This window comes from Pimephales promelas, chromosome 24, assembly GCF_988280905.1.
Source record: "Pimephales promelas chromosome 24, fPimPro1.hap1.1, whole genome shotgun sequence".
NCBI lineage: Eukaryota > Metazoa > Chordata > Actinopteri > Cypriniformes > Leuciscidae > Pimephales > Pimephales promelas.
In genome coordinates, this window is record NC_142792.1 from 11,435,880 (window position 1) to 11,461,796 (window position 25,917).

At 43.0% G+C, this 25,917-nt stretch overlaps 1 protein-coding gene across 7 annotated transcripts in view; it reads left to right on the forward strand.

Annotated features, from left to right (window-relative positions):
* The window catches only part of ppfia2 (PTPRF interacting protein alpha 2), a 191,141-nt gene that overhangs the window by 163,936 nt on the left and 1,288 nt on the right, over positions 1-25,917 (forward strand). For 4 of the 7 annotated variants that reach the window (XM_089126615.1, XM_089126616.1, XM_089126617.1 and 1 more), the window contains 10 exons: positions 2,067-2,267; positions 3,333-3,395; positions 5,965-5,997; positions 6,157-6,332; positions 6,467-6,564; positions 6,651-6,826; positions 6,921-6,989; positions 7,443-7,599; positions 16,619-16,675; positions 24,715-24,795. In XM_089126615.1, the coding sequence (XP_088982741.1) occupies positions 2,067-2,267; positions 3,333-3,395; positions 5,965-5,997; positions 6,157-6,332; positions 6,467-6,564; positions 6,651-6,826; positions 6,921-6,989; positions 7,443-7,599; positions 16,619-16,675; positions 24,715-24,773 (1,089 nt within the window). In that variant the 3' untranslated portion in view covers positions 24,774-24,795. Of the gene's footprint in view, positions 1-2,066; positions 2,268-3,332; positions 3,396-5,964; positions 5,998-6,156; positions 6,333-6,466; positions 6,565-6,650; positions 6,827-6,920; positions 6,990-7,442; positions 7,600-11,439; positions 11,550-16,618; positions 16,676-24,714; positions 24,796-25,917 lie in introns of those variants that run through there. The other 3 variants (XM_089126618.1, XM_089126619.1, XM_089126620.1) reach the window with 3 other exon arrangements.

The following is a 25,917-nucleotide window of genomic DNA, read 5'->3' on the forward strand; positions in this document are numbered from 1 at the left end:
ATTATGTGATGTGTGTCTTAAAGTGCCCCTATTATGCATTTTAAAGTTTTCTAATGTTGTTTCGGAGTTGTTTTGCATCAAAGGTCAATACACTGTTTCATTTCCTCATAATATACATTTGCACATCACCACATTTTCAATCATTCTCAAACGACTCGTCAGATGCATCAATCTCTATTAATCCCTCCTTTCCGCGAACTACTCTGCTCTGATTGGCCAGACAGCTCAGTCTGTTGTGATTGGATTACTACAAAAAGCGCGTCAAAAACAAAAACGCCGTAACAACTTGTCCTGAGGCTTCCTACAGCGTAAACTAAACTGACTAACGAACAATGACGTCGATTGTAACATATTCAACTGTTCAACTGTTCATCAAACCAAACCTCCATCGCAAGGCGTTTCTGTTATACGCTTCTCAGTTTTCTACCTCACCATCAGCTTTAACAAGGGCATGTCCATCAACAAATTGATTGTTTTATTTATACTTATTTATTTGCAGAGTGTTTTTCTAACCTAATATATTGCGGTGAACACGTGGAAACTGTTTTAATAACATTGCATGTATGTTGGTAAAACAAATCATGCCCACAGCTGATCATGGCCAAATCATGCCCACATTTGCTTAGAGGAAGTATTTCAGTAAGTGAATCAGTGATAGCATAAGTTAGCCAGTTAGCAGGAGACCTGCACGATATCAAACTCAAAACTAAGTATTTTGCACACCATCTTTCAAGAGCAAGCAGTTTGCGAATCCTGCATTTAACTTTGAGGTTTGAGAAGCAGTCGTCAGTAAAATAATTATACTGCTGTGGTATTGTGGTAAAAACTAATTTTAACCTCTGACTCTTCACATTCTCGTTCTTGGGCAGTGAAAAAAAAACCTGTCTTTAGCCTTCCTTCACATTGTAGAGCAAAGGGTCTTCTGGACATGATGCTGTCCAGTATTCACAGGAATCAGCTGCCGGTTTGAGGTTCAAGTTTTCCCTGGTGTCTGCGTGCGCGATAAGCGAATGTTTCATCTTGACGTCACAACGAAGCGGCTTTAGACTCATTTGAAAAACGATTAATTTTGTTGACTCTACAAACTTTTGAAAGACAATAACTTTATGTATAGTGCACTTTCAGATTTAAAACTTTGCAGGATGTTTTCATTCACTTGTAGCTATGTAACGCAATACATGAAATGTCATTTTCAAAAATCCATAATAGGGGCCTTTTAAGTAAATATCTGCCATAGTCGAATCGAATCGAATTTAGAATACACAATGTTTTCATTTGTCATGCGTCTCCTAGCAATAAGGCGCATAATTCCGCATGAGTTTGTCCTGTTCGGAAGGACTTGACAGTTGTTTAGTGTATAATGTTCAGAAAACTTTGAAGTAAGCAGGTGTATGATGCCTAGGCCTGGTTTGGGCTTAGGCCTTAGTTCAGTTAGGACATTTAAGTGGCTTTTATAAATGGGCCTTAGAAAAAACATCACTGTTGTGCATTTTGAGACAAAACAATGGCAGTGATATATTTTAAGATATGAGAGTAAGTTGCTTTTAGTTAAAACATTTTAGTCTTGAGCATTAACTTGAGCCTTAAACGGGGGCTAGTGTGCTGTAGTGTATTCCAGCCTTAAAATAAGGATCTGAGTTGTAGAATATTACATTCTGAGATCAGACTTTCCTAGAATGATGCAATTGCAAGATTAAGCTGTAGTGAAACAGCTGCAACTTTGAGTTGGAGTTTCCCAACAATGTTACACACCAAATTGAATGTATTGAAATACTTGTTAGTATTTTCTTCATCTGGCTTAGATATGAAGTAGAGAATGATTTGGCCATGATGCAAAAAAATATTCAGGTTGGTTAGTGGTCAGAAAAGACTTGCACAAAGGGCAATGGTGCCATCTAGTGGTGAAGCTTGCAATATAGATGTTTTAGAGCAGGGGTCTCCAAGCCTGTTCCTCGAGGGTTACAACTTACCATCCTGCCGAGTTGAAGTCTGCAGGAACAGGGTTATAATGCAGTCCTGTACGTGTTTAATCATGCAACAATGTGTGTGTGTGTGTGTGTTCAAAGCTGTGGCTGGGGATGCCAGCATGGTACGTCGCAGCGTGTCGTGCCAATGTAAAAAGTGGGGCCATCATGTCTGCCCTGTCCGACACCGAGATCCAGAGAGAGATCGGCATCAGCAACCCACTGCACCGCCTCAAACTGCGTCTGGCCATCCAGGAGATGGTCTCGCTCACCAGCCCCTCGGCTCCCCCTACGTCTAGAACCGTGAGTACACACACACACACACACACTTTGTTTATTTGCTTTCTTATCAATAACATACATTATCAAAAAGTACAAAAACAAACTCCCTCCCAAAGTTTTATTATCAAAGTCTTACCTTGTTTGGCAAATACTCGGCCACGCCGGTCCATCGCCATAGCATCCTTACTGTCAGTTATTTTGAACCCATTTGCAGCTTAATTTTTTTTTCTGTTGTCATGGTAATAGTGTTTTGCATCGTCTGTGACAGCTGATCTGTGACTGTATTGTGTGATGACACATTCACACTCTACACAAACATACACAGTCAAACTGCAGCTTATTAAAGTTATTTGTATGCACACTTTCTTAAAGCATCTCCTTAAAAACTACTAATTACTCAAAGTCTAGTGCACACTGTACGATTTTGTTCACAGTTGGTGCGTTCAAGACATGTCGAAAAGAACGCCACTGCAAAGTCATAAATACGGGTGGGAAGCTCAGGATTCTCTTTCAGCCCCGATTTTTACGGGCAGAATAACACAATATTTATATTTATTTAGCAGTGACATTGTCAGGCACAAAATATAATAGCATTGTAGCATGGCAATATTACAAGTTTACAGTGGCTTCTTAAATGAATAAAAACATTAAAAAGCAAAACAAACCTGATGCACATTCATTGTTCTTCATTTTCTAGAAGTAGAGTTTACTTGCTCCGACGAAAGTGACTTGAACGTACCTGACTTCGTAAACACGTCGTATTTGACAATAAAAAAAGAAAAGGACAGAAAAAAGAAATAAATTGCGCAGGGTGCACAAGACTTGAGGCATCAGCTAATTTTGCATGTTAAAAGCAGTTTTCGTCTTCAGCAGCGGCTCCCGCCTCGTCAGAGAGAACGATGTTTAGTCTCCCCTGACGTGTGTTTGTTTGTGCGTTCAGTATGTGTATCTCTGGCCTTTGACTCTGTGTCTCGCTAATGATCTGACTGTGATGCTGTAACACTATTGGCTTACAGTGCTGCTGCTCTTCTTCTTTAACACTGCTTGCCCTTCCTGTCGGATTCATCTCTGGGGCCGCCCACATAGCCGTCGGGTAACGTGTGGGTAACCCACGAGGAAATGGAGACCCTTGCCGCCCCCTCGAAAACGGTCAGTCAACTTATCCGTTTCAACTGTCTAACAGAAAAAAGCCCACCCATGTGCTCTTTGCTTACTCTTACTGACATTTTTTGCAAACGGTTTTGTTTCACAGAATCAGGATAGAGCACGAAAGTCGACATGAAATCGAAAATGAGCATCATTTACTTTTCTAGTACAAGTTCCTGGTCTTACTGTGCTCAATTCAAAGCAAAAAAAAAAACAACAATAACAACAACAACAGAAAAAAAAAATCAAATTAAGGAAGTAAAATGATTAGCGAATGGGGATTCATGTCGACTCCAAGCTCTGATCTTTAACTGGGCAGAGGAAGATTTCCTCAGTTCACGTTTGAATATAATCAGCTCAAATGTGCCGCCATCAATCACATCCAGCCCTAACGATCTTTAGATGGGTGAACCAGCAGCGACAGAGGCCCTAATTTCATATAGAACAGCTCTCAACGAGGCTGAACGGATGTGAAGTTCTCACATTCAAATGGAATGTAATCAGTCAAAGGAGAATAAAAACTAGCCTCGTTATTCTCCTTTGAGCCTCGTACTATCATCACGGTTCACCCTCATCAGCAGTATACGACCGGCACCGAGAACACGAGTCTGGAACGGAATCAGACGAATGCATGTTGTGAATCTGATGTACAACCCCAAATCCAGAAAAGTTGGGCCATTTTGTAGAATGCAATAAAATCAAGAATATGTGATTTGTTAATTGTCTTGAACCTTTATTTAACTTACAAGGGTACAAAGATTTTCAAAGTTTTCAGTGACCAACTTAAGTGTATTTTGTAATATAAACAAATTTTGATGGCACCAACACACTCCATACAAGTTGGGACAGAGGCATGTTTACCACTGTGTCACTTAAATGTTTGTGAATTGAGTATACTAATTGTTAGAGTTTTGCAAGTGTAATTTTGGACACTCAAAAGTCTGTGGTTGCCTTATTTTGCGATCTGGACTGCAGACAAACATGGACTCTGAGGCCTAGAGAACTCGGCAGCATCTCTGTATTAAACAGATCTACAGCTTCCTCCTTGCGTGACAGAGATTCAGGTTGCATTTCTGTGTTAAATGACATGGGTTTTCCAAAGAACTCCAGAGTACTGTAGCACTATGATGGATCTGAGGGCTCAGGAGTTCAACAGAGATTTCCTGCCTTGATTTCTCTGGATTCCCTAAATATTTTCACAATAATTATGTATGGTAGAAGGTGAAAGAATGAAATGCTTTTTGCAATTTTGAAAATGTTTGATAATTCTTTCATGAAGTGATGAGCCATGACCCATCCTTGCTTGCAAAGACTGAGATCCTCCTTTCACACTCAATCCCGATTCCCTCACCTCTTACCAGTTCACCTACTTTGTGGACTGAAACTTTTTAAAAAAAAACACTTTTATTTAGCTTCTGTCCCAGCTTTTTTGGAGGGTGTTGTAGCCATCGAAATTGAAATGTTGGTCAGTGAAAAGTTTGATAATTCTCCTGTATACTTTTGTCATTAAAATAAAGGTTTAGTTAGAACATTTAAAGGGATAGTTCACCCAAAAATGAAAATTCTGTCAGTGTTAAGATATTTTTGATGAAATCTGAGAGCTGGATCACTCCTCCATACTAGTCCATAGACTTCTTGAGGAATTGAAACTTGCCGGCCCCAAAAAGTTATTAAAGACATTGTTAAAATAGTCCAAGTGACTACAGTGGCTCAATCTTAAGATTATCAAACGACGAGAACACTTTTTGTGCGCAAAAAAAACAACAAAAATAACGACTTTATTTCAACTATTCATTTCCTTCTCTGTGGGCCTCTAGTCAGTTAACGTAGTGTGATAGCGAAGAGCTACGGCTCACTATTGGCCGACGCTAGTCATGTGTGTGATGTGTGTGACGTACAACAACAGATCATTCGCTGTTAAACTAGTAACCTGACTCCAGGCCCAGAGATAAGGAAATAAAGTCGTTATTTTTGTTGTTTTTTTTGCACAAAAAGTGTTCTCGTCGTTTGATAATCTTAAAATTTGAGCCAGTGTAGTCACTTGGACTATTTTAACGATGTCTTTAATAACTTTTTGAGGCCGGCAAGTTTCAATTCCTCAAGAAGCCTATGAACTAGTATGGAGGAGTGATACAGCTCTCAGATTTCATCAAAAATATCTTAATTCGTGTTCCGAAGATGAACGAAGGTCGTACGGGGTTGGAACAGCATGAGGGTGGGTAAATACTGACTTTCCCTTTAACACATAACAGGTTCTTGATTGTACAAAATGTCCCAACTTTTCTGGATTTGTGAATGTAGTTTGTGTGATGTTTTATTGTACTTGCATGCAGAGAGAGAGAGATGGACACGTTTCTTACGTTGTTATAGTTTCATCTACTGTGTGTGCTGTTGTGTTACATGTTTAATAATGTTTAAAGCTGCCAGATGCATCCGGTGCATTAGCATGTACGATTGGGTGATCATTTATTATAAAACTAAGTATGCATGTATGTGCTTTGAAAAGTAAACTGACGTAAGCAACAGTTGGCAGACGTAGAGCTGATACAATCGCTTCCCTGTGTCTCCGCAGAAGTCCCAGTCAGAGGAGGGGAGCTGGTCACAGGTGAGAGCAAATGTTATTTTACATGCATTTAATGTTAACATGAGAGCAGAGCGATAAAACATTGCACAAACCTCGCCTGTGTGCGATGTCACATCCACGTTATGTTGTGAATATGTAAAAGTCAGTAAACATGGTTTCTAATTGGTGTGTGTGATTTAGACGCTGGCATACGGGGACATGAATCACGAGTGGATCGGGAACGAGTGGCTACCCAGTCTCGGTCTACCTCAGTACCGCAGCTACTTCATGGAGTGTTTGGTGGACGCGCGCATGCTGGACCACCTCACCAAGAAGGACCTCAGAGTGCATTTAAAAATGGTGGACAGCTTTCACAGGTCAACAGTCCAAGAACATTGGTGTCAAACTATTGGCCAAAACATTTCCCATCCGATCGAGCGATTAAATCCGAGCGGACTCGGACACGTTTAAACTGGTTTTGGTTGTAATGTCAATGTGTTGTTTGTAACAGAACCAGTCTGCAGTACGGCATTATGTGTCTGAAGAAGCTGAACTACGACAGGAAGGAGCTGGAGAGACGCAGAGAGAGCAGCCAGCACGAGATAAGAGGTAGGTAATAGTCCCCCGGGGCCACCTGCAAAGGCGTTGGTTTTCCAATGAACAAAAACACCCACTAGGGTTTTGTGTTCGCATAGACGTGCTGGTGTGGAGTAACGAACGGGCGATTCGCTGGATCCAGAGCATCGGCCTCCGCGACTACGCCAACATCCTGTTGGAGAGCGGCGTGCACGGGGCGCTCATCGCGCTGGACGACAATTTCGACTACAGCAGCCTGGCCCTGCTGCTGCAGATCCCCAACCAAAACACTCAGGTCTCCATCCATCCATCCACACACACTTTACAGCTATGACATGTTTATTTGGAGGGGAAAATATTGAATTCACTCTTTTTTTTCCCCCCCACAGGCTAGACAAATTCTGGAAAGAGAGTACAACAATCTGCTGGCGCTGGGAACAGAAAGGCGATTAGATGAGGTCAAGCACTAGTTTGTTTATTTTTTAGAACCGAACAATCGACAGCAGTCTCTTCCAAATCCTCATTGAGCTGCATTGCTACTTACTGACTACGTAAAAGAAACCGAAACCTCAAAAATGAGCAATTTAGAACGAGCGCTTTTCACAGTCAAGTTCCAAACGAGAAACAAGGAGGCGTAAATGACAAATGTTTTAGCATGTCGGTCTGCATAAAAATAGAAATTTTGAGAAAAACTGTACTAAAAAAAGAACAAAAAATTTATTAGAATTTAATCAACATTTTGTTTTTGTTTTTTTTTCCACTGACCTTGACAGTGAATTGTGCAATGAGCCAATGTAAGCTTACATCAATTGCACAGCAAAGCTAAAAGCATATTGTTTATGTAATAATTTGCTGCAATAAGCAGTGTGAAATAGCACTTTGGTCTAAATTTGTCTTTGGACCATCCGTAGTGCGACGAGAAAGACTTCAGAGGGCCGTCGTGGAGGAGGCAGTTTCCTCCGCGGGACGTCCACGGGATCAGCATGATGCCCGGCTCAGCGGAGACCCTGCCCGCAGGCTTCCGCCTCACTGCCACCTCCGCACACTCACGCCGACTGCCACCAGAGGGTGAGACCCGCGCACTAGAACTCACACAGTACTACCACTCGCAGCAGATAACAGAGCACAAAAATCGAGTAGTTTGAAGCCGCAGACTCGGAGACCTGCATCTACAGTCCCCCTGCACACACAGTCCCGCATTCTCAGACCCCTCGTTTTTCGAGACAGCGCCTCCTATCAAATTGTATGGGATAAACATGTGAAGAACATGTAAAGAACTTAAGCCAAAACGTGAGTAGGCTATCTTCAATTTTATTTAGCGAATCGTAGTAGCCTACTCGTTTGATTTATTTTTTAATTCAACTAATTTAGCTCATCGTAACATATGAATAGTACATTTAATATTTGTAAAGATAGTTTGTAACAAGATTTGAGCCGTTAAAGGGTTAGTTCACCCAAAAATGAAAATTCTGTCAGTATTTACTCACCCTCATGTTGTTCCAACCCCGTAAGACCTTCGTTCATCTTAGGAACACAAATGAAGATATTTAAGATATTAAGATCGCTCCTGCATACTAGTCCATAGGCTTCTTGAGGGACTGGCTCTTGCTGTCCTCGAAAAGTCATTAAAGACATCGTTAAAATAGTCCAAGTGACTACAGGGGCTCAATCTTAAGTTTATCAAACGACGAGAACACTTTTTGTGCGCAAAAAAACAACAAAAATAACGACTTTATTTCAACTATTCACTTCCTTCTCCATGAGCCTGTAAGTCAGTTAACGTAGTGTGATTGCGTAGAGTTACGTCACACGTAGGCTCACTATTGGCCGACGCTGGTCATGTGTGTGTGATGCGTGTGACGTACAATAACAGAAGCTTACGCTATTAAACTAGTAACCTGACTCGCGCAGAGGGAGAAATAAACGAATAGTTGAAATAAAGTCGTTGTTTTTGTTGTTTTTTTTGCGCACAAAAGTGTTCTCGTCGTTTGATAAACTTAAGATTGAGCCCCTGTAGTCACTTGGACTATTTTAACGATGTCTTTAATGACTTTTCGAGGACAGCAAGAGCCAGTCCCTCAAGAAGCCTATGGACTGGTATGCAGGAGCGATCTTAATATCTTAAATATCTTAATTGGTGTTCCGAAGATGAACGAAGGTCTTACGGGGTTGGAACAACATGAGGGTGAGTAAATACAGACAGAATTTTCATTTTTGGGTGAACTAACCCTTTAATGTATGTTTTTTCGCCCTCTTTTCAGAAGATAGTTCAATCTGTAATTGTATCCCTTCCATCAACAGTGAGTTTTTTTTGGCACATGCATTAAGCAGGGAAGGCAAATATTTATTGGATAATTTATTTGAAGACCGTAATATTGCATCCTATTGTTTTTAATTGCATTTGGAAAAGCCTGCGCTGTACTCTGTGTGCGGGTGTTATACGATCTTTCGAACAGCAGGAGGCGCTGTGTTGGAAAAACGAGGGGTCTGAGAATGCGGGACTCTGGGTGGGGGACTGTAGATGCAGACTCCGAGTCTGCAGCTTCATAATATTGCAAAAATCGGCTAGGGGGCAAAAAAGCATGCGGTTTGAAACGGAGCCTACGTTTGAGATGGAATAATACTAGCATTGTGCTTACCGCTAACTCGATTGACTTTGTTAAATTGAATTATTTCTTTAGTATGCGTGTGTGTGTGTGTGTGTGTGTGCGTGTGCAGCTGCTTGAAAAAAAAAAACGGTCTGTGCGATGAAATTTTGCACATTAGCACACATCCGATTATTTGCACGTGTGTTAGTGGCGTGTTTGTATGAAGTGAGTGTATATACAGTGTGCTTGTTTGTGAGTGGGGTTAATGTAGGAGTGCACAATTTAATGAAATGAATCAGAGCGGATCGATCGGTTCGCAGCAAATGCTGCTCCATCTCGGCAAGCGCTGTAAAGCCCCGTTCACACTACACGCGACCGAGCGACACGATACCATTCATTTTCAATGGTGAGCGGGCGATTTCTGGCGACACGCGCGGACGCAACAAAGTTGAGAAATGTTTAACTTTATGCAAATGAAGAGCGATTTTCGTGAGCGACAACCAATAGGAGTGAAGTCAGTGGAGTGCGTCACTCTTCAGTGCTGAGTCTGACCGAGGCAAGTTGAACGAGAAGCTCATTTTAGCAGTCAGAATAGTATCATCCTATAATGGATGATATACACTCACCGGCCACTTTATTAGGTACCCCATGCTAGTAACGGGTTGGACCCCCTTTTGCCTTCAGAACTGCCTCAATTCTTCGTGGCATAGATTCAACAAGGTGCTGGAAGCATTCCTCAGGGAGTTTGGTCCATATTGACATGATGGCATCACACAGTTGCCGCAGATTTGTCGGCTGCACATCCATGATGCGAATCTCCCGTTCCACCACATCCCAAAGATGCTCAATCGGATTGAGATCTGGTGACTGTGGAGGCCATTTGAGTACAGCGAACTCATTGTCATGTGCAAGAAACCAGTCTGAGATGATTCCAGCTTTATGACATGGCGCATTATCCTGCTGAAAGTAGCCATCAGAAGTTGGGTACATTGTGGTCATAAAGGGATGGACATGGTCAGCAACAATACTCAGGTAGGCTGTGGCGTTGCAACGATGCTCAATTGGTACCAAGGGGCCCAAAGAGTGCCAAGAAAATATTCCCCACACCATGACACCACCACCACCAGCCTGAACCGTTGATACAAGGCAGGATGGATCCATGCTTTCATGTCGTAGACGCCAAATTCTGACCCTACCATCCGAATGCCCTTCTATCAGCTCGAACCATTCTGGCCATTCTCCTCTGACCTCTGGCATCAACAAGGCATTTCCGCCCACAGAACTGCCGCTCACTGGATGTTTTTTTCTTTTTTGGACCATTCTCTGTAAACCCTAGAGATGGTTGTGCGTGAAAATCCCAGTAGATTAGCAGTTTCTGAAATACTCAGACCAGCCCTTCTGGCACCAACAATCATGCCACGTTCAAAGTCACTCAAATCACCTTTCTTCCCCATACTGATGCTCGGTTTGAACTGCAGGAGATTGTCTTGACCACGTCTACATGCCTAAATGCACTGAGTTGCCGCCATGTGATTGGCTGATTAGAAATTAAGTGTTAACGAGCAGTTGGACAGGTGTACCTAATAAAGTGGCCGGTGAGTGTATCTCCGTGTACATACAGTGGTGTTCACCGTACTGACTCCGTGACTGAATGGTTTTGGGAACCCAGATAGACCGGTATTTGCACATTTGCTGCAGTTAAATAGCCGCGATGGCAAAGAGCGCTCACTGTTTCTCGTTCATCTTTAATGTTATGCATTTTATGTACTGATTCCATTTATATTTAGACTTTTCCTTCCAAAATATTTGTTTGTAGCGTCAATAAAACGCATTTGTTGTCTAACATTGAGCGACATCCGTGAATGTCACTCACAAACATTACTAGGCAACCAGTAGTGGGGAACGCCCTCCAGCGCAGCCACTGGCGACCTGCGGCGACAAAGTCACGTGTAGTGTGAACGGGGCTTAAGTTTAAATCACTCATGACACGCATTTGAAAAATCAACGCGTGACAAACATATTTTCAAACGTGTAAAATAATTGAATGTAATTTTCCTTCAAAAATCATTTCATAACATCAGTCGAGTGTTGGTGATGTGGCTTCTTATCGTAGAACTAGGCAGAAATTATATAGTTTTATTGTTTTCTATACAGTGGTGAAGTGGAATAGCATTGCATTATAAATATACTTTATTCTTCTAGAAATAGGTGAGACGTCTAGAAGAACACAGATCAACCATATATGACTGCAATTGTATGTTTAATGTGTTTCTTGTTTGGTCAGTCAAAAGCATCTCTCTCTGCGTTTTATGCTCTACAGCTAGCTGGATGCCTTAGTCCATATATGGGATTTCCTGGAATGTCATAAGCGTTAGGAATTGTATGCGTCTCACTTGTGGATTTCAGCTCAAGGGCGCCGTCCGACTACCAGTATGAATAAAGCAGTTATTACATTATATGTGCGCAGACAATATTGCTGAAAACACCCTATTTTGGGTAAAAAATCTGAAGTAAACATGAAAATCCTTACGTTTTCTTTTTTCTCTCTCTCTCTCTCTCTCCATGTATGCATACAATTCTGAAAGTCAGAAAAAGAAGAAATTGCCATCATATATTTTATCATAATAATAGTAATAATAATTTGAGACATGTCTATGATTGATAGGAAAATGAAGTGGTATTTTGAAGTGCTCAGCCAAATGGATGGATGTCGTTTGGAAATGTTTTGTATTTGTCTGAAAACAGTTCTTGTTAAGGTTTGTATTTTGTGTGCCCAGTGTCTGGAACATTATAATGTGTTTTGTCAGTCACATGCCTGTTTAGGTGATTTTCGACATGGGACAGACTTTTTATACTTGTGCTACAATTGTGTGGCGTGTGCTACAAAACAAAACTATTTATAGTTAGTATCAGGGCTGGGAAAAACAATGTGGCAATTTGTGCAATTAATATTTGTTCAATGCATTAAGTTAAATGATCAGGACATACAGGTGTAAGTGTACTGATAACAAATGGTTATGCAATTAGTCATTTTTCAACTTAGGGTTTAAGTTATTTATCTGCGTTAATGACAGAAACATCACCAAACTATATAAAAGGCACATGTAAATGTGAAACTATAATGGATTTGAATATTGTGAATATCGTTTTAAGTACAATGTATGATAATTGTCCGTAAATAATGAATAAAATGTGATGATAATTTTATAAACCTGATATTTGATCTTATTGGCAGTTTAGTCGTAGCTTTCGGTTCTACTGTATTGTTGAATTGTTATAATTAGTAGTTCGATTTATCGATCAGTCAGTCAGTCAGTCAGTTTAACAGAGCGGTCAGTATTGATGTAAGCACATACTGGCCTTCGTTTGTAGTACTCTGTAAAAACATGTGAATTTTCAGCAGCCATCACTTCAGTCTTCAGTGTCGCATGATATTTATGCGTGCAATGGGTTTGAGTCAGAAAAAGTGAAACCGATGCTTAATACTGTCCATGAATACATATTTTGGCAAAAATAATAGGAAATAGAATACAATTATTCTTAATAGTATGGTGGGGCCAGGGTTTGAAATGATTTGTGACTCTTAGGGGGTCCCCTAAAATGTATGTAAATATAAAATGATAATAAAATTCTGAAGACTACTAGTAGCCTACTGTAGGCAAAATATATATGGACCAATGTCTGGGTTTTTCCCGTCTCAAAATGAGGCAGAGGTGGCAAAATCCGGAGATGGTCCTCACTGCGGAACATGAAATCCACGGGGAGGAGTCGGATCCAGATCCAACTCCTCCCACCTGACATACACCTAAACCTAACCAACAACTCCGCCCCCTGATCTCTAAACCCACCCCTGATCCCTAAACCCAACCCTAATCCTACCCATCTCCACCCCTTGGATCGTGATCCGACTCCTCCCCGTGGATCTCATGTTCTGCACTGAGGTGCTACTGAAAATCCTGACACTAGGGGGGTTTCTGTAATTTGAAACATTTTAAAGGGGTCAGGAAGTGGCTTTTTAAATTTGATCATGTTGTTGTCAACTTATGACGTTCGCTTGGTTTTTGCATTCAAAAACATCAAATTGATTAAGTAATAGGCTATTTTCTACCCTAGTTGTGAGCCTAGCTCCAAAACGCTCGGTTTTCATGGGCGTCTCGCACTGTAGTAAACGCCCACTGCTGTGAGTGGATAACAGTTTTGCGTATCATAATGAGTTTCAACTCACCCGTCGATGCACTTGGGGGAAATTGTTTTGAAAACGTCCAAGGTTAACATATGCATAAACATATGCAGCGACTGTCTTCTTCCACAAACATCACAAGGTAGGCATCTATGTTATTTAGCTATGCGCGTAATGCGCGAATCGGTGGGCGGGGCTAAACCGGCCACGTTGAAGTAGGCGTTGATCTTCTGCGGGGGTGGTGTTTTATCCTCTTTGACGTCATAGTTCCCCACTTTGAAAAATGAGTCGTTTGCTGAGCCTGGTGTCAATAAAAGCTTTTATTGGACTAACAAGGACGTTTTTCAGTTCTTAAAGGTCCCCTGACATGTGTTTTTTTGTATTTTATAATGTGTCCTGGGTTGCCCTTTTAATGTTAGTATGTTTTTTAGATCAAAAATAAATTAGAAAAAAAAGGCATTTTCCCTAGCCTCCGCTTAGTTTGAAGGGCCGTGTCTGCTGTGGGATTCAATGTAACCGTCCACTGCTGTGATTGGCTGACATGCTTGCACATGAAATAGCTACATATTACACGTGAAACTCTCTTGAATACGTTTTACTACAGCTATTATACGTTTTTACTATTACAGATATGGAGATTACTGATTCGTGAGAAGTTTTTGAAGTATTTCGATTGTCATCACATAAAATGACATTCTGTCGATCGCGAGAATGAAGATCTTATTGTATAACGCAGTTTGTGCACTCTCTGCTTTCACCAATGCAGACATGATGATGATGTCCATACAGTAAGAGCTTCGTTGTGCAGTGTAACGCAGTTTCTGTTCTCTCTAAAGCCCGGAACTCGTCCGCTCTCGTCGAGGTAAAAAGCTGCACTTGAACTCACCGAGAGAACTGCAGCCGATTGTCAACTATAGCCTAATGTGCGGTCTGCGCCAGCATTTATTGAGCCAACTATATTATATATATTAGTCTATATTCTGCAGATACACATAATGTAAACAAAGCAGCGCGTGCTTACCGTTTAGAATATCAATCCTGCTAAACTTTTTTATTTTGATATTTCTCGAGGAAAAACTGAAATCTCAAAGCTGTTTCTGTAGGAAAAAATAAAACCGTGCCTGCGCGTGTTCGTACTTCCTGTTCCTAGCTCGTTTGGTTATCTCATGGTCAGTCTCTGGGTGGGCAAAGCAGAGAAAGGGGAGTAACCTTTCCCCTATATGACGTTATACGTATAGGGAGAAATTCTAGACACGAGGGGACCAAATACAGTCTAGGGCAACTCGTATTAATGTAAAAAAAAAAAAAAAAAACTCAGAAATGGAAAATTTCATGTCAGGGGACCTTTAAACTTACAAAAGCTCAAGGAAAATGTGATTTGTCAGTTCAAAAAACAGAGGCTGTACTCCCTTTAAACTTAAATCGTAAATGTTTCATTTTTAAAAATACTCGTATCTGAATCATTTTTGTACCTTTTATAACCTTTATAATTAGGCACTTTCCACCTAATTTCATTCAATGTACACTACCGGTCACTAAAAGTTTTAGATCGGTAAGATTTGTAATGTTTTTCAAAGAAGTCTCTTCTGCTCCCCAAGGCTGCATTTATATGATTTAAAAATACAAAAAACATTAAAATTGCGAAGTATTACAATTTAAAACGTCTGTTTTCTTTGTGAATATATATATATAGTAAAGTGTAATTTATTCCTGTGATCTAAGCTGAAATTTCATCATCATTACTCCAGTCTTCAGTGTCACATGATCCTTCAGGAATCATTCTAATATGATGATTTCATGGAAAAAACAAAAAAACAAAACAGTTGTGCACATTTATTTTGTCAAAATTCTTCGATGAATAGAAAGTTCAAAGAACAGCATTTATTTAAAATAAAATCTTTTCTAACGTTATAAATGTCTTTACTGTAACTTTTGATCAATGTAACTCATCCTTGATGAATAGAAGTATTGATTTCTTATTTTCCCCAAAAAATAAAATCAAAATTCTTACTGACCCCAAACTTTTAAAGGGTAGTGTTTAATGTTACAAAAGCTTTCCATTTCAGAGAAATGCTGTTCTTTTGAACTTTCTATTCATCAAAGAATCCTGAAATAAAAATGTAAAAAACAGTTTTGCAACATTGATAATAATCATACATATGTCTTGAGCAGCAAATCATCCTATTAGACACTGAAGACTGGAGTAATGATGATGAAAATTCAGCTTTGATCACAGGAATAAATGACACTTTAATATATATATATATTAGTTTTAAATTGTAATAATAATAATTGGCAAAATATTAATTAATATATATTTTTTTTAAATCATATAAATTCAGCCTTGGGGAGCAGAAGAGACTTCTTTTAAAAACATAAAAAATATTACCGATCTAAAACTTTTGACTTTTGAGTGCATGTTCTAAATTTGATTTCAAATTCGTACATTTTATTAATAGGCTACATTCAATTAAAATAATAAGACAGCCTAGCACAGTGGCTGTTACCAATCAAATTAAAGAATTTACATAGAAAAATTATAACTGTATTAAATGACATTATGAGATTGTTTGAAATGTTTTTTGAATATACAAATAAGGAATGTTGAAAAGAATGATACTTTGAGTAGTGAGCGAGTAATGAGCGTGTCATTGAATCGTTCAAACGGCTGATTTATTCAGAACGATAATGGGTAATCTTTGACTGGAATGATTAGATCAAAACGCTGAATTACTCAGTAATGAATCATGGGTGAATGTTGCTCTGAGATGCGCTGTGGTTCTGTTGTTTGGAACTATTTTCGCTGCTGTAACGGAACAGTCATTGCGTCTAAAAACGGTCATTGCGTCTAAAAATGTAAGTAACTTGGAATTGGAACTGTTTGAACTATTTGTTTATTGAACTGTTATGAAATCAATATATCGGTTTGAATCGTGATGGCATTCAGGAAGACAGCACTTTGGTAGTGTGTAGCTATTATATTATAAATAACTTAGCGCTAGGAAATAAATGAATTACTATTATAAATATAAAGCGTCACTAAAGACCTCTAATTTTCACAATCATTGTTAATGTTAAAATATAGCCTATTTGTCGGGCACCCCCCCCCCCAAAAAAAAAAATCATGGGGGGTCGCTAGTGATTTATGGAGTGTCTGGGACCCCCACATTTCGAACACTGGGTGGGACACTATTCCAAACACAGCCAGTTGCACACAAACAAATTTCACCCCAAGATGGACAGACAAAAGTAACAAGCACACAAAGGTTGACTTTGTTTCTGTTGTTTGTTTGTTTTTTTACGGACGGCTGCCGGGTAGCCTTGTACGAGGCGATGGACGACAGTCCTGACGACATGCATTTGGACTGGTTTCAAGGTCAGATATGACTTTCCCGACCCTCGTCCCTACAGTGTAGTGTACTCGTATCCCCTTACGTGGTCTCAATGTCTCCTGTCCTTTCTTAACCGTCAACCTGTGAAATGTATGTCAACAGTGATTTGGAGCAGCATCACGTCAGCCTTGGAACGGAGAGAAGTGGCGAATCTCGTAATAGCAATAACGACAGCAATAAAAGAAATAGCAAAAAAGTCTTCTTAAGGCTAAAAAATAACGTAGTCGATGAAATTATTTGCAGTGCGTGTAAATCTTTGAAAGCCTTTATTATTAAAGTATTTAAATGGGTGCGCATGAGAAGAGAATAATTCAGTTCACTCGTCACCGAGTTGAAGATATTACGCAAGTTAGTCGACTTACTAAATGACCTGTTGGACATGTAACAAATTCGCTCGCTTTTCTCTGACGGACACACCTTGAGCGCGGTAGCAGTGGGAAAACATAGTGGGTGTGGTCAACCTGTCATTTGGATCCATGGCGACCAATAGAAAAGGGCCTTTCATCCCGATCGATAGATACCGCCCACCGAGGCTTCACTCGCAAGCAAAAGATTTAGAACCGCAAAATAGACAGAGAAAAGAGAGCGAAATTTGTGCGATGAAAAAGTGTTTGAAATGCACAAAGAAAGATCAAGGTTTTCATAGGTTGGCATGCACTGCAAATAAATTTGTCATCAACTTGTTTATTTCTGAACCTTAAGAAGACTTTTTTTTTGCAATAATGTTTAACAATTGTTTTAAATGGCAAAAAGAATCAATTTACCTCTCAAACACTTAACTGAATAAAAAGACTCAAAGGAAACTTCATAAACCGTAAAACAAGGGCAGGGAAAAGGTTTAAAAAGGAACAGTGTTGATTTTCTCTGAAGTTCCTACTTTTCATGAAGAGATTGAAAAATGAGTGTAAATATTGGGTAGTTGTCGAATTTGGAACACGTGTCATCGCCATCCTCGTGAAGATCCTTTTGGGAAGCCGTCTTCAGCGTTCACTCTAATCCGGCGGCAGCATTCCAAGGTGGGTTCTTTTCAGCACAATATATGGAGTAGCTCTTTTTTCCTTTCATTCCTAGACGCCAAGGTCACGTCCTTTGCCGCGGTCCGTTAATAGAGAGGGTGCAGGTGTGACGTCAGAACCCTGGAAGTGTAATTTGACACCGGTTCCTATTTCCCAATTGGATCGTGTTGTAATGGGGTTTTTCAATTTCTGAGAATGTAGCCATTGTAGCCTGTGGTAAATGACAGACTCGCACCCCAAGCTGCCACACGTAGTGGAAAAAGTAACATAACTCGTCCAAAATTGTCACTATTGGTGTCGCAGATTATAGATTATAATGGGTATAGATTCGTGTCGCAGAGATGTGACATTTCTGGGGCAAGCTTTCCTCTGTGGTCGACCTCAAGGTTTTTGTAGGTGGGCACAACACGGAGCCGCGGACTCCCTTTGAATCGTCACCGGCGAATCACTTCCACCTCGACTGCCGAGCGACTTTATCTTCAGCCTGGCGAGCTGCCGAGGATCTGTTTGCGTGGCTATCCTCCTCAGAGAGGCGATGCAGAAGTGGAGGTGCGCCTGCGGTCAAATGCACTGCCTCGTCAGAGATGCTAAATCAGAGTAAGAGAAGACGATGCAAGATAACGCAGCTCCTGCGTGAATTGCCCTGGCCTCTCCCGTTCCACAGGGACAACCTGGTGAGAGTAGTTCTCCGGGCCTTGGCCATGAGATGTTAAAGTGAAGGTCAAAGGTTTGCATTTGAGGCTGCCAGGGACTGTTTGTAATGCAACAGCTGCGTCAGCGTGATGGCTAACGGAAGGCGTTTGCGCTACGGAGAGGTGTACAGACGCGTTGCTCTCTTTGTTCTGTTGCAGTTTTGTGCGGGAATGAGAGCGTGACCTTTGGTGTTGGCGTAAGGTGTGTGTGTTCTCTGAACGCTTTGGATTGTGGAATAGAGGATGACACGGGAGTGGATTTTCACTCCTGTCCCGTCCCACTCCCACAGAAAGAAATCTTGTCCCGTCCCACTCCCAGACCAAAGTAAAAAAAAAAAATCCCATCCCATCCCGCTCCTGGTAAATTGACTCCCGCTCCCATATATTTGTTTCTTCAATTAGTGTTTAGTTAATGCATAGAATTTGATGTAATCTGCAATTCTGCATCCTCTCCAATCCATCCTGTTTTAGACCAGCTGCTGAGCCCCTGTTTCTAGATTTTGTCCAGAAAACAGTAAATAAAAGAAAAACAGTACATCACACCATGTGTACAATTGAACAAACCCAAACAGCACATAAAGCTGCATTTGACTCATTTATTGTTGAGTAAACAATACATTGATCTATTTTTTTAATGACATTTTAAACGATTTTCATCAATTAATTGTAAGCAATGAACTAATTCTTTCGTGAATTTGCCTCGCAATCGTGCCTCTTCAGACTGCTCGTCCGTGAATCACTTGCTACTTGACTAAAGGGGGTCGTACACCAGACGAGAAGCTCAGCGCCGCGCCGCGCCACATCTTTAAAATTCGAACACATTATTCTCTGAGTGTACACACACACACACACACACCGGCGGCACCATTCTGTCTGTCCGCGGCGCCCAGCAACGACTCAGGACCGCGTTCAAAACCCTGCTGCGCCACAGAGGGCCATTTGCATAGTTTTATGTAAAATGTAAAGTATTTTTGTCTCAAATCGTTGCTAATGTATCCTGACTTTGCCCTATGCAGTAATATACATTTAGTTTTGCATTCAGTTACAGAAATCAGCTGTTTTTTTTCAGTTGAGATTGTCAATTCATTCAGGTAACGGATGCTCTGAGGTAAAGTGTTCAGACTGCACACTGAGCAACGATTGTATTTAATTGTACAGTACAATAATAACGTAGAACAGACGTTATCTTCAATATTGCTGGCCATACACTGATGAGAAAGTGCGCGTCCGGCGTGCGATACGTTACCTGGAGTTGTCCTAGACCCGGTGTGCGACCCCCTTTTATGCATGTCTTACAAGCAGCGTACATCGTGCTATCACCGTCACATTGTGCTCTCGTATACTTAATTAACATTTCCGACTTTCCGAGCAGTTCTGTGAACTTAGTAGACATGTCATTACTTGTGATTTTGCGCTGTAAATCATGTTTTTTGCCACATCGACTTCTCCGCGGCTATTAGCTCCCTCCATCAGCGCTCTTTGAATTCCGGCGGTAAGCCGTGACAAAAAGCACCGATGGCTTCTGGAACGGCTGGGTCGTGTAGTTGTTTTTTAATTGCGATACATTGTAGGTGTATTAAAAGGAAAGTACAAAATGGTGCGTGTACTTTTGTCTGCTAGTGGTCGATTCCCGCTCCCGTCTGCACCCGTTTAACCATTTATCCCATCCTGCTGGAATCCCAGGGGAATCGGGAAAAAATGTCAGCCTCTATGGTGGAATAGTTTTGTTAAGGGCCGTTTTATTACCGGGCATCTTGAGCGGACATCCCTGACTTGGGTTGACGGCTAATTTTATTGGATCGTTTTATTAGAAGAGGAGTTAGTGAGAGGGTTTGTGCCTGGTCAGTACATTTGTTCTCCTCACTATCTGGACAGGACAAAGGCTCTTAATGGGCAGTTTTCTTTCATTGGTTCACTCAGCGCTGCGCAGCTCAAGACGCAGTGGGGACGCCCCCTGGGTGTGCCGATTGTCTGAAGCCCTTATTGAATCACGGCGATTCGTTGGCCGATGGCTCGGGCGCCGGCCCGACGCTCCTGCGTCATCGTATTATATCGGTGCGTGCCATCCGCTCCTCAGATTTGTCCGATTCCTCTGTTTTGGTTTTTCACGGGCCGAACATTGGGATTATCACCAGCTTCTTCGTCTGCTTCTTCATCCGCACTTGAGCTACTGCGATTAGTGAAACTTTGGTCGTGGCCCGCCGCCATGCGTTCGCTTTGTTGCAAACGACGACCCGCACGGTGAGCGCGTTGAGTGTTTGGGCACTCGAGGCCGTTTTAGGCTCGTCTAAATGTAAATTGTGTGACAGCCTCCTTCTCTAGAGCTCGAGGATAGCTTGGCCAGTGGAGTTCTCACGATTATTTATGGGCCGGCCCGAGAACATGCGAGTGGGTTTCTTTGGGGCTGGAAGATGTTGTTTACACTGCAGCGTGTGACTCTGAGGATTTGGGGCCTGCTTTAGCTTCCGACGCTCTCCCGCCTAGTGGCCAGGAGGAGTGGCCTACGCGGAGCTTACGGAGGTGATTTTGCGCGCTACTGAAAAGCGTTCCATGGATTGGCCCGACGAGCCCCACGAGTGGCCCTAATTCTGGGCCTGAGCGGAGAAAGCTGGCCCTTTTCACCGATCCGCATCACGAGAAACCTAGATCCTGGAAGCAGCCTTTTACCTGCGCCGCTGACTTCACCGACCTCGTTGGTTCCGTGGAGCAGGGCTATTCCGCTATTCCAGCGGTCGAGGACACGCTATTCACACACAACTTTCCCCGTCGTCTGCTCCGTTGTGGAAATGTGGCCCCCTCCTTCCCTCTGAACCTGTGATGAAGAGAAGGTTTTCCTGTTGGAACCCCTCCCCATCTCAACCCAGAAAACGGTCTTCTCATAGGCGGGATTTTGCCACTAGGAGAAGTGAGTCAGCTCGTTCCCCGGCTGCTACGGTCTGGGGAGCCCACGGTGTCCTGATTGAACAAATCCTTCTTGACCGGCAGGTCACAAAAAGGAGAGGCTCCCTCGATCTACGAGGTTGGAACAGACTGCGCAAGCGTTTCTGCCTACCTCTCACTCGCTCTCCTTCTCTTGGCCACCCAGTGTGTTTGGAAGTGCGGTTCCTCCTCAACTTTGTTCAAAGCATCTGGCGCAAGAGGAAGGAGACGTGTTCAGCTTTGTTCCCTCGCACCTGACGGAGACACTTTTGGTTTTTGTCATGAGCAGACAGACCCTTTGATCTTGGCCAGACAGGCAGTGGTGACCCTAACTCGGGTATGTCCGCCGCATTGCAACGCTCCATTTCCTCTATCTCGGTTCTTTTCAGAACGGAGGCATCTGCCAGGGGTTTGGCCCCGGATCCTCCACACGGTTCAGCTCGGCTACACGCTTCAGTTCCGTCTGTCCGACCGTGGTCGACAGCGCCTCAGAGGCTTCTGTCGTACGGTGGGAGATTCCGTCTCTTCTCCTCGAGGGAGCTGTAGGAGAGGTTCCTCTCTTTAGGTTGCTCTGGCCCTGTTGTGGCTCCAGCGTATCCGTCTAGTCAGTGACCTGGACAATTGGCTCCTTTTTGCCAACTCCAGGGAATTAGTGACTCACCACAAGGACATCGTCCTTGGTTCCGACGCAGGCCCGTGTGGCTCCTGGCCGGATTTCCAGTCTTCTGACACGTTTTGTCAGTCGCAGGCTCCTGGGTGTCGTGCCCGCAGCATCCCCTGTGCTTCCCTTAGGGTTGTTCCACACGAGACCGTTTCTGTGGTGGATGAAACTCTCAGGTGGTCGGTTCACAGGATCAGAACAGACAATTGCGCACCCTGGACAGGCACGCGTGCCGCCTTCTCCTGTGGTGTCCTGACAAATTGTTTTCACTGAGGGCAGTCCATGTTCTGGGGGGGGGGTCCTAAACCTCGCAGCAGATTTTCTGTGAAGGCGGAAGTGGACCTCTTTGCATCTTTGGGGGAAGCTGTATGTATTCCCGCCCGTCAAATCGATCCAGGCAGTTCTGTCCAGAGTGAGGGAGAGCGGAGCTCGTCTCCTACTCGTAGCCGCATTGTGGCCGTCCCAGCCGTGGTTCTCCGAGCTTAGGAGACTCCGGTCGGGGAGGATCTGGTGTCCCAGCCTCAGGCATCCCAGCCTCAGGCATCCCCGCCCTGAAATGTGGAAGTTATGCAGCCGTAAACTTTGGTGTTCCTGCTTACGTTCAGGAGATCATTGAGAATGCGAGAGCCGCATCGGCTGGCATTTGTTTGCGCAAGCCACTTCTAAGGGGTTTCTGAATGGTGGTGTTTGGCACACGCTTTGTACCCAGTCAACTGGCCAGTGGGTTGAGTGCTGGAATTCCTAGCACCTAGAGTGCCGGAGAAGTTTGCTTTGTGAGCAGCCGCTAGTTCTTTGAGTGACTTTGAGACCGATATGTGGGCAAAGTTTTGTCCACGGCATTGTGGTCTCATGTGGTTAACTTTGGCTCTTTCCATCCTCCTTCTTTTGTGTCTGAGGAGGACTGAAAGCTTAACTTGCTTAGCCCGGTCTGGGCTTTATATATATGGATGGCTCTGGCGGTTGGCTTGCTGCATTGAAGCAGAGAATTTCCCACTGGGTTACAGAAGCTATTTCAGTGGCCTGTGGTCTGCCCTCCCTTCTGGAGGACTTTTGCGTGGTGGCATTATGTCCGCACACTTTTGTCGGAGTCTACAGTTTGATCGTTGACGTGACTCCAGGTTCCCAATGCTCAACCAAAAAGGCAGCACCTGTCAGTGAGCACTATCTATCGTTGATCTAGCTGATGTACTTTGAGCTGTGTTTGTGGTCCAAATGATTTCCAAATAAAGTATGTTGTGTTGTTTGTAAGAAATGTGTTTGTGTCATTTTTTTTTTGTTGCACAAATCAGTCAATGTTCTCATTTGTATAGGGGGTGAAGTGCTTTGGAAAATGTTTGTGAAGCAGTGGTTTATGGCTTGCTGTACCACAAGGCTAAGGCTAACCACAAGCTAACCACACTAAGGCCACCTGGTGGTTCATGACTGAGTGTATGTAAAAATGTCTGTTGTCTTAAATAGCCAGAGCAGGTCAAAGGGGTTTGAAGTATTTACTACACAAGCAAGGAGAGAGGATTGTAGCGTAGACATTTCAAACAGGGTTTTCTCCAAGCGGGTCCTGGAGAGTTGAGCAGCAACCCTGGTCGAACACGCTTGATTAGCTTGATTAGCTTGCTCAGGTGCGTTTGATCAGGGTTGGAGCTCAACTCGGCAGGACGGCAAACATGAAAGGGGAATAAAAAGAGAATGCCAAGGTTTGCACAATGCTGGTTTTGTCGTTGAGGATTTCAAACCTGAAGAGCGCGTACGCCTCCAAGGGCCAGCCAAGATGAGGGGAGCCTGCAGAGAGAGAGAGAGAGAAAGAAAGAGCATGAGGTGTAGGCAGAGTGCAAGCAAGTGTGCAAGCAAGAGGAGCGTTACCCGCGTGCGTCTCTCGGTTTCGTCTTCTCGGTTGAGTCGCGCAGGTAGAGTCGCAGGTCTTGTTACTCGCTGGTCTTGGCTCGCTGTCTTTGCTCGTTGTCTTTACCCGAGTCGGTCTTCACACGAAAAGGGATGAACACGCTGCCCTCCACATGCCGCTCTCCTCATGCCGCTTCCGCTGCCGCTTCACTAATGCTCACCCTTTTATACAGCTCACCTCGTCAGCCCGCACCTGGCGCTCCACTCGTCAGCCAATCGCGCGCTTGCTTCCGAGTCACCTGACGCTCTACACAGCGGTTGCTCGTTACACGTTAGTAACCACACACGCCTCCTCGTTACCTACGACCAATCACAACGGCTCCCTGTGTGTCCACAGTCCAATCACAACAGCTCCCTGAGTGTCCACAGTCCAATCACAACAGCTCCCTGTGTGTCCAAAGCCAACACTGCTCACACACTCATCTTTGTGTGTTTACTCTCAAGAGTTTCATTCATGTCTGTACCTCTGTACTCATACTAATCGTGCTCATATCATCTCAAATACAATAAACATCTCTTTATTACAATCGGGCCACTTGACTCCCTGTGTACTTTGCTTTTTATTGATCTGGGGATGGGGGGGGCTCAAACCAAACACTCTGCTCATGACGCCACATCAACCTGTTCAATACACAACTACTCAACCGACAGTGCTTCCAAAGCTGGAACACGTTTCCAAGGGGCCTCAAGACAATTGAGGTACTCTCCTTTTCAGAGTCTGACTTCCACACCTGAAAAACACACATTATTACTGAAAACACACTCATTTTTTCCATACAAACTCTCCCACCCACCCAACCCCTCCCTCACTCACTCTCGGTATCTTTGTTTCTGTGCAGTCGGACCATCAGCGGTACAGCGTCTGGACAGCTCCACTGTGAGGACCTACTCCTGCTGAGAAAACATGACAACTTCAAGCTGTGAGTGAATGACTCCCATGTACAAGTCGTTCCCCCTCTCCTGTGCCATCTGCAAAATAAAGCACTCGTTACATCAAAACACCCAATGACTGTCACTTCATGAATTGCACTCACACGACAGTGTCCTAGTCCATCACAACTACAATGTTTTCAAGGTTGCTTGCTCCAAACACATGACTGCAAAAAAACATGACAGGAGGGACTTACAATATTACAGCTTTACTTCAGTCAAACACCATTGTTTTAATCAGATAGTCCTCACCCAAACAAACTTTCTGCAAGACTGCTAAAAGACCATATCTACTTCTCTCCACCCGCAACTCAACCCAAAAACACACCTGGTGAGCATTTCTATGTTTGTGGACGACCGCTACCTTCCTTCCATTAAACAGCTCAAAAACTGAACATCTCTCACACCAGGAACACACTACAACTCCACCCCTCTGACATCCTCTTAGTCATACAACTTCTCAGTAAGACTGCATTCTTTCATCTCCACAATGTTTCTACACGGCATCCCTCCCTCTCTTTCTGATGCGCACTAAACAGCTCACACCTTGGTCTCCTCCCGGCTCAATTCACTCCTCATCAGGATCCCTGGCTGGAGCCCACACACACACTGCAGTGCATTCACAATTGCTCTGCCAGGGTCCAGATAGGGCTGTCACAAATCAGAACCTAGCACACACACATCCTCCGTCAATTCATTACAAGTAACGACGTCTGTCTTCTGACCTATCGGTGTCTTTACGGCAACGCGTAACCCAAACCTGCTTTTCCGTTCCTCTGACAGCCATAAACTCCAGGTGCCCGAATCCAAACTCCTCGCCTGTCGAATGCCCTCCCTGACCAACTGAGGGTGCCACTGCCCTTAGAAACCAAAAATCAAACATTTCTTTTCGATTGCATTTGCTTCATATATTTCGTTTCTTGCTGCCTTTGACTGTTTTTCTTGTTTTTTTTTACCTGCACACCTGTAGCACTCTCAGACGTGTCCTTAACATGTCAATTGCAATACAAATCCTATGTATTATTCTAATGTCAATGCAGTTCACTTACTCACAAGAACAATGAAAACGCCAAGCAGCCACAGCAACCACTGCGACCACCTAGACCTGCTCC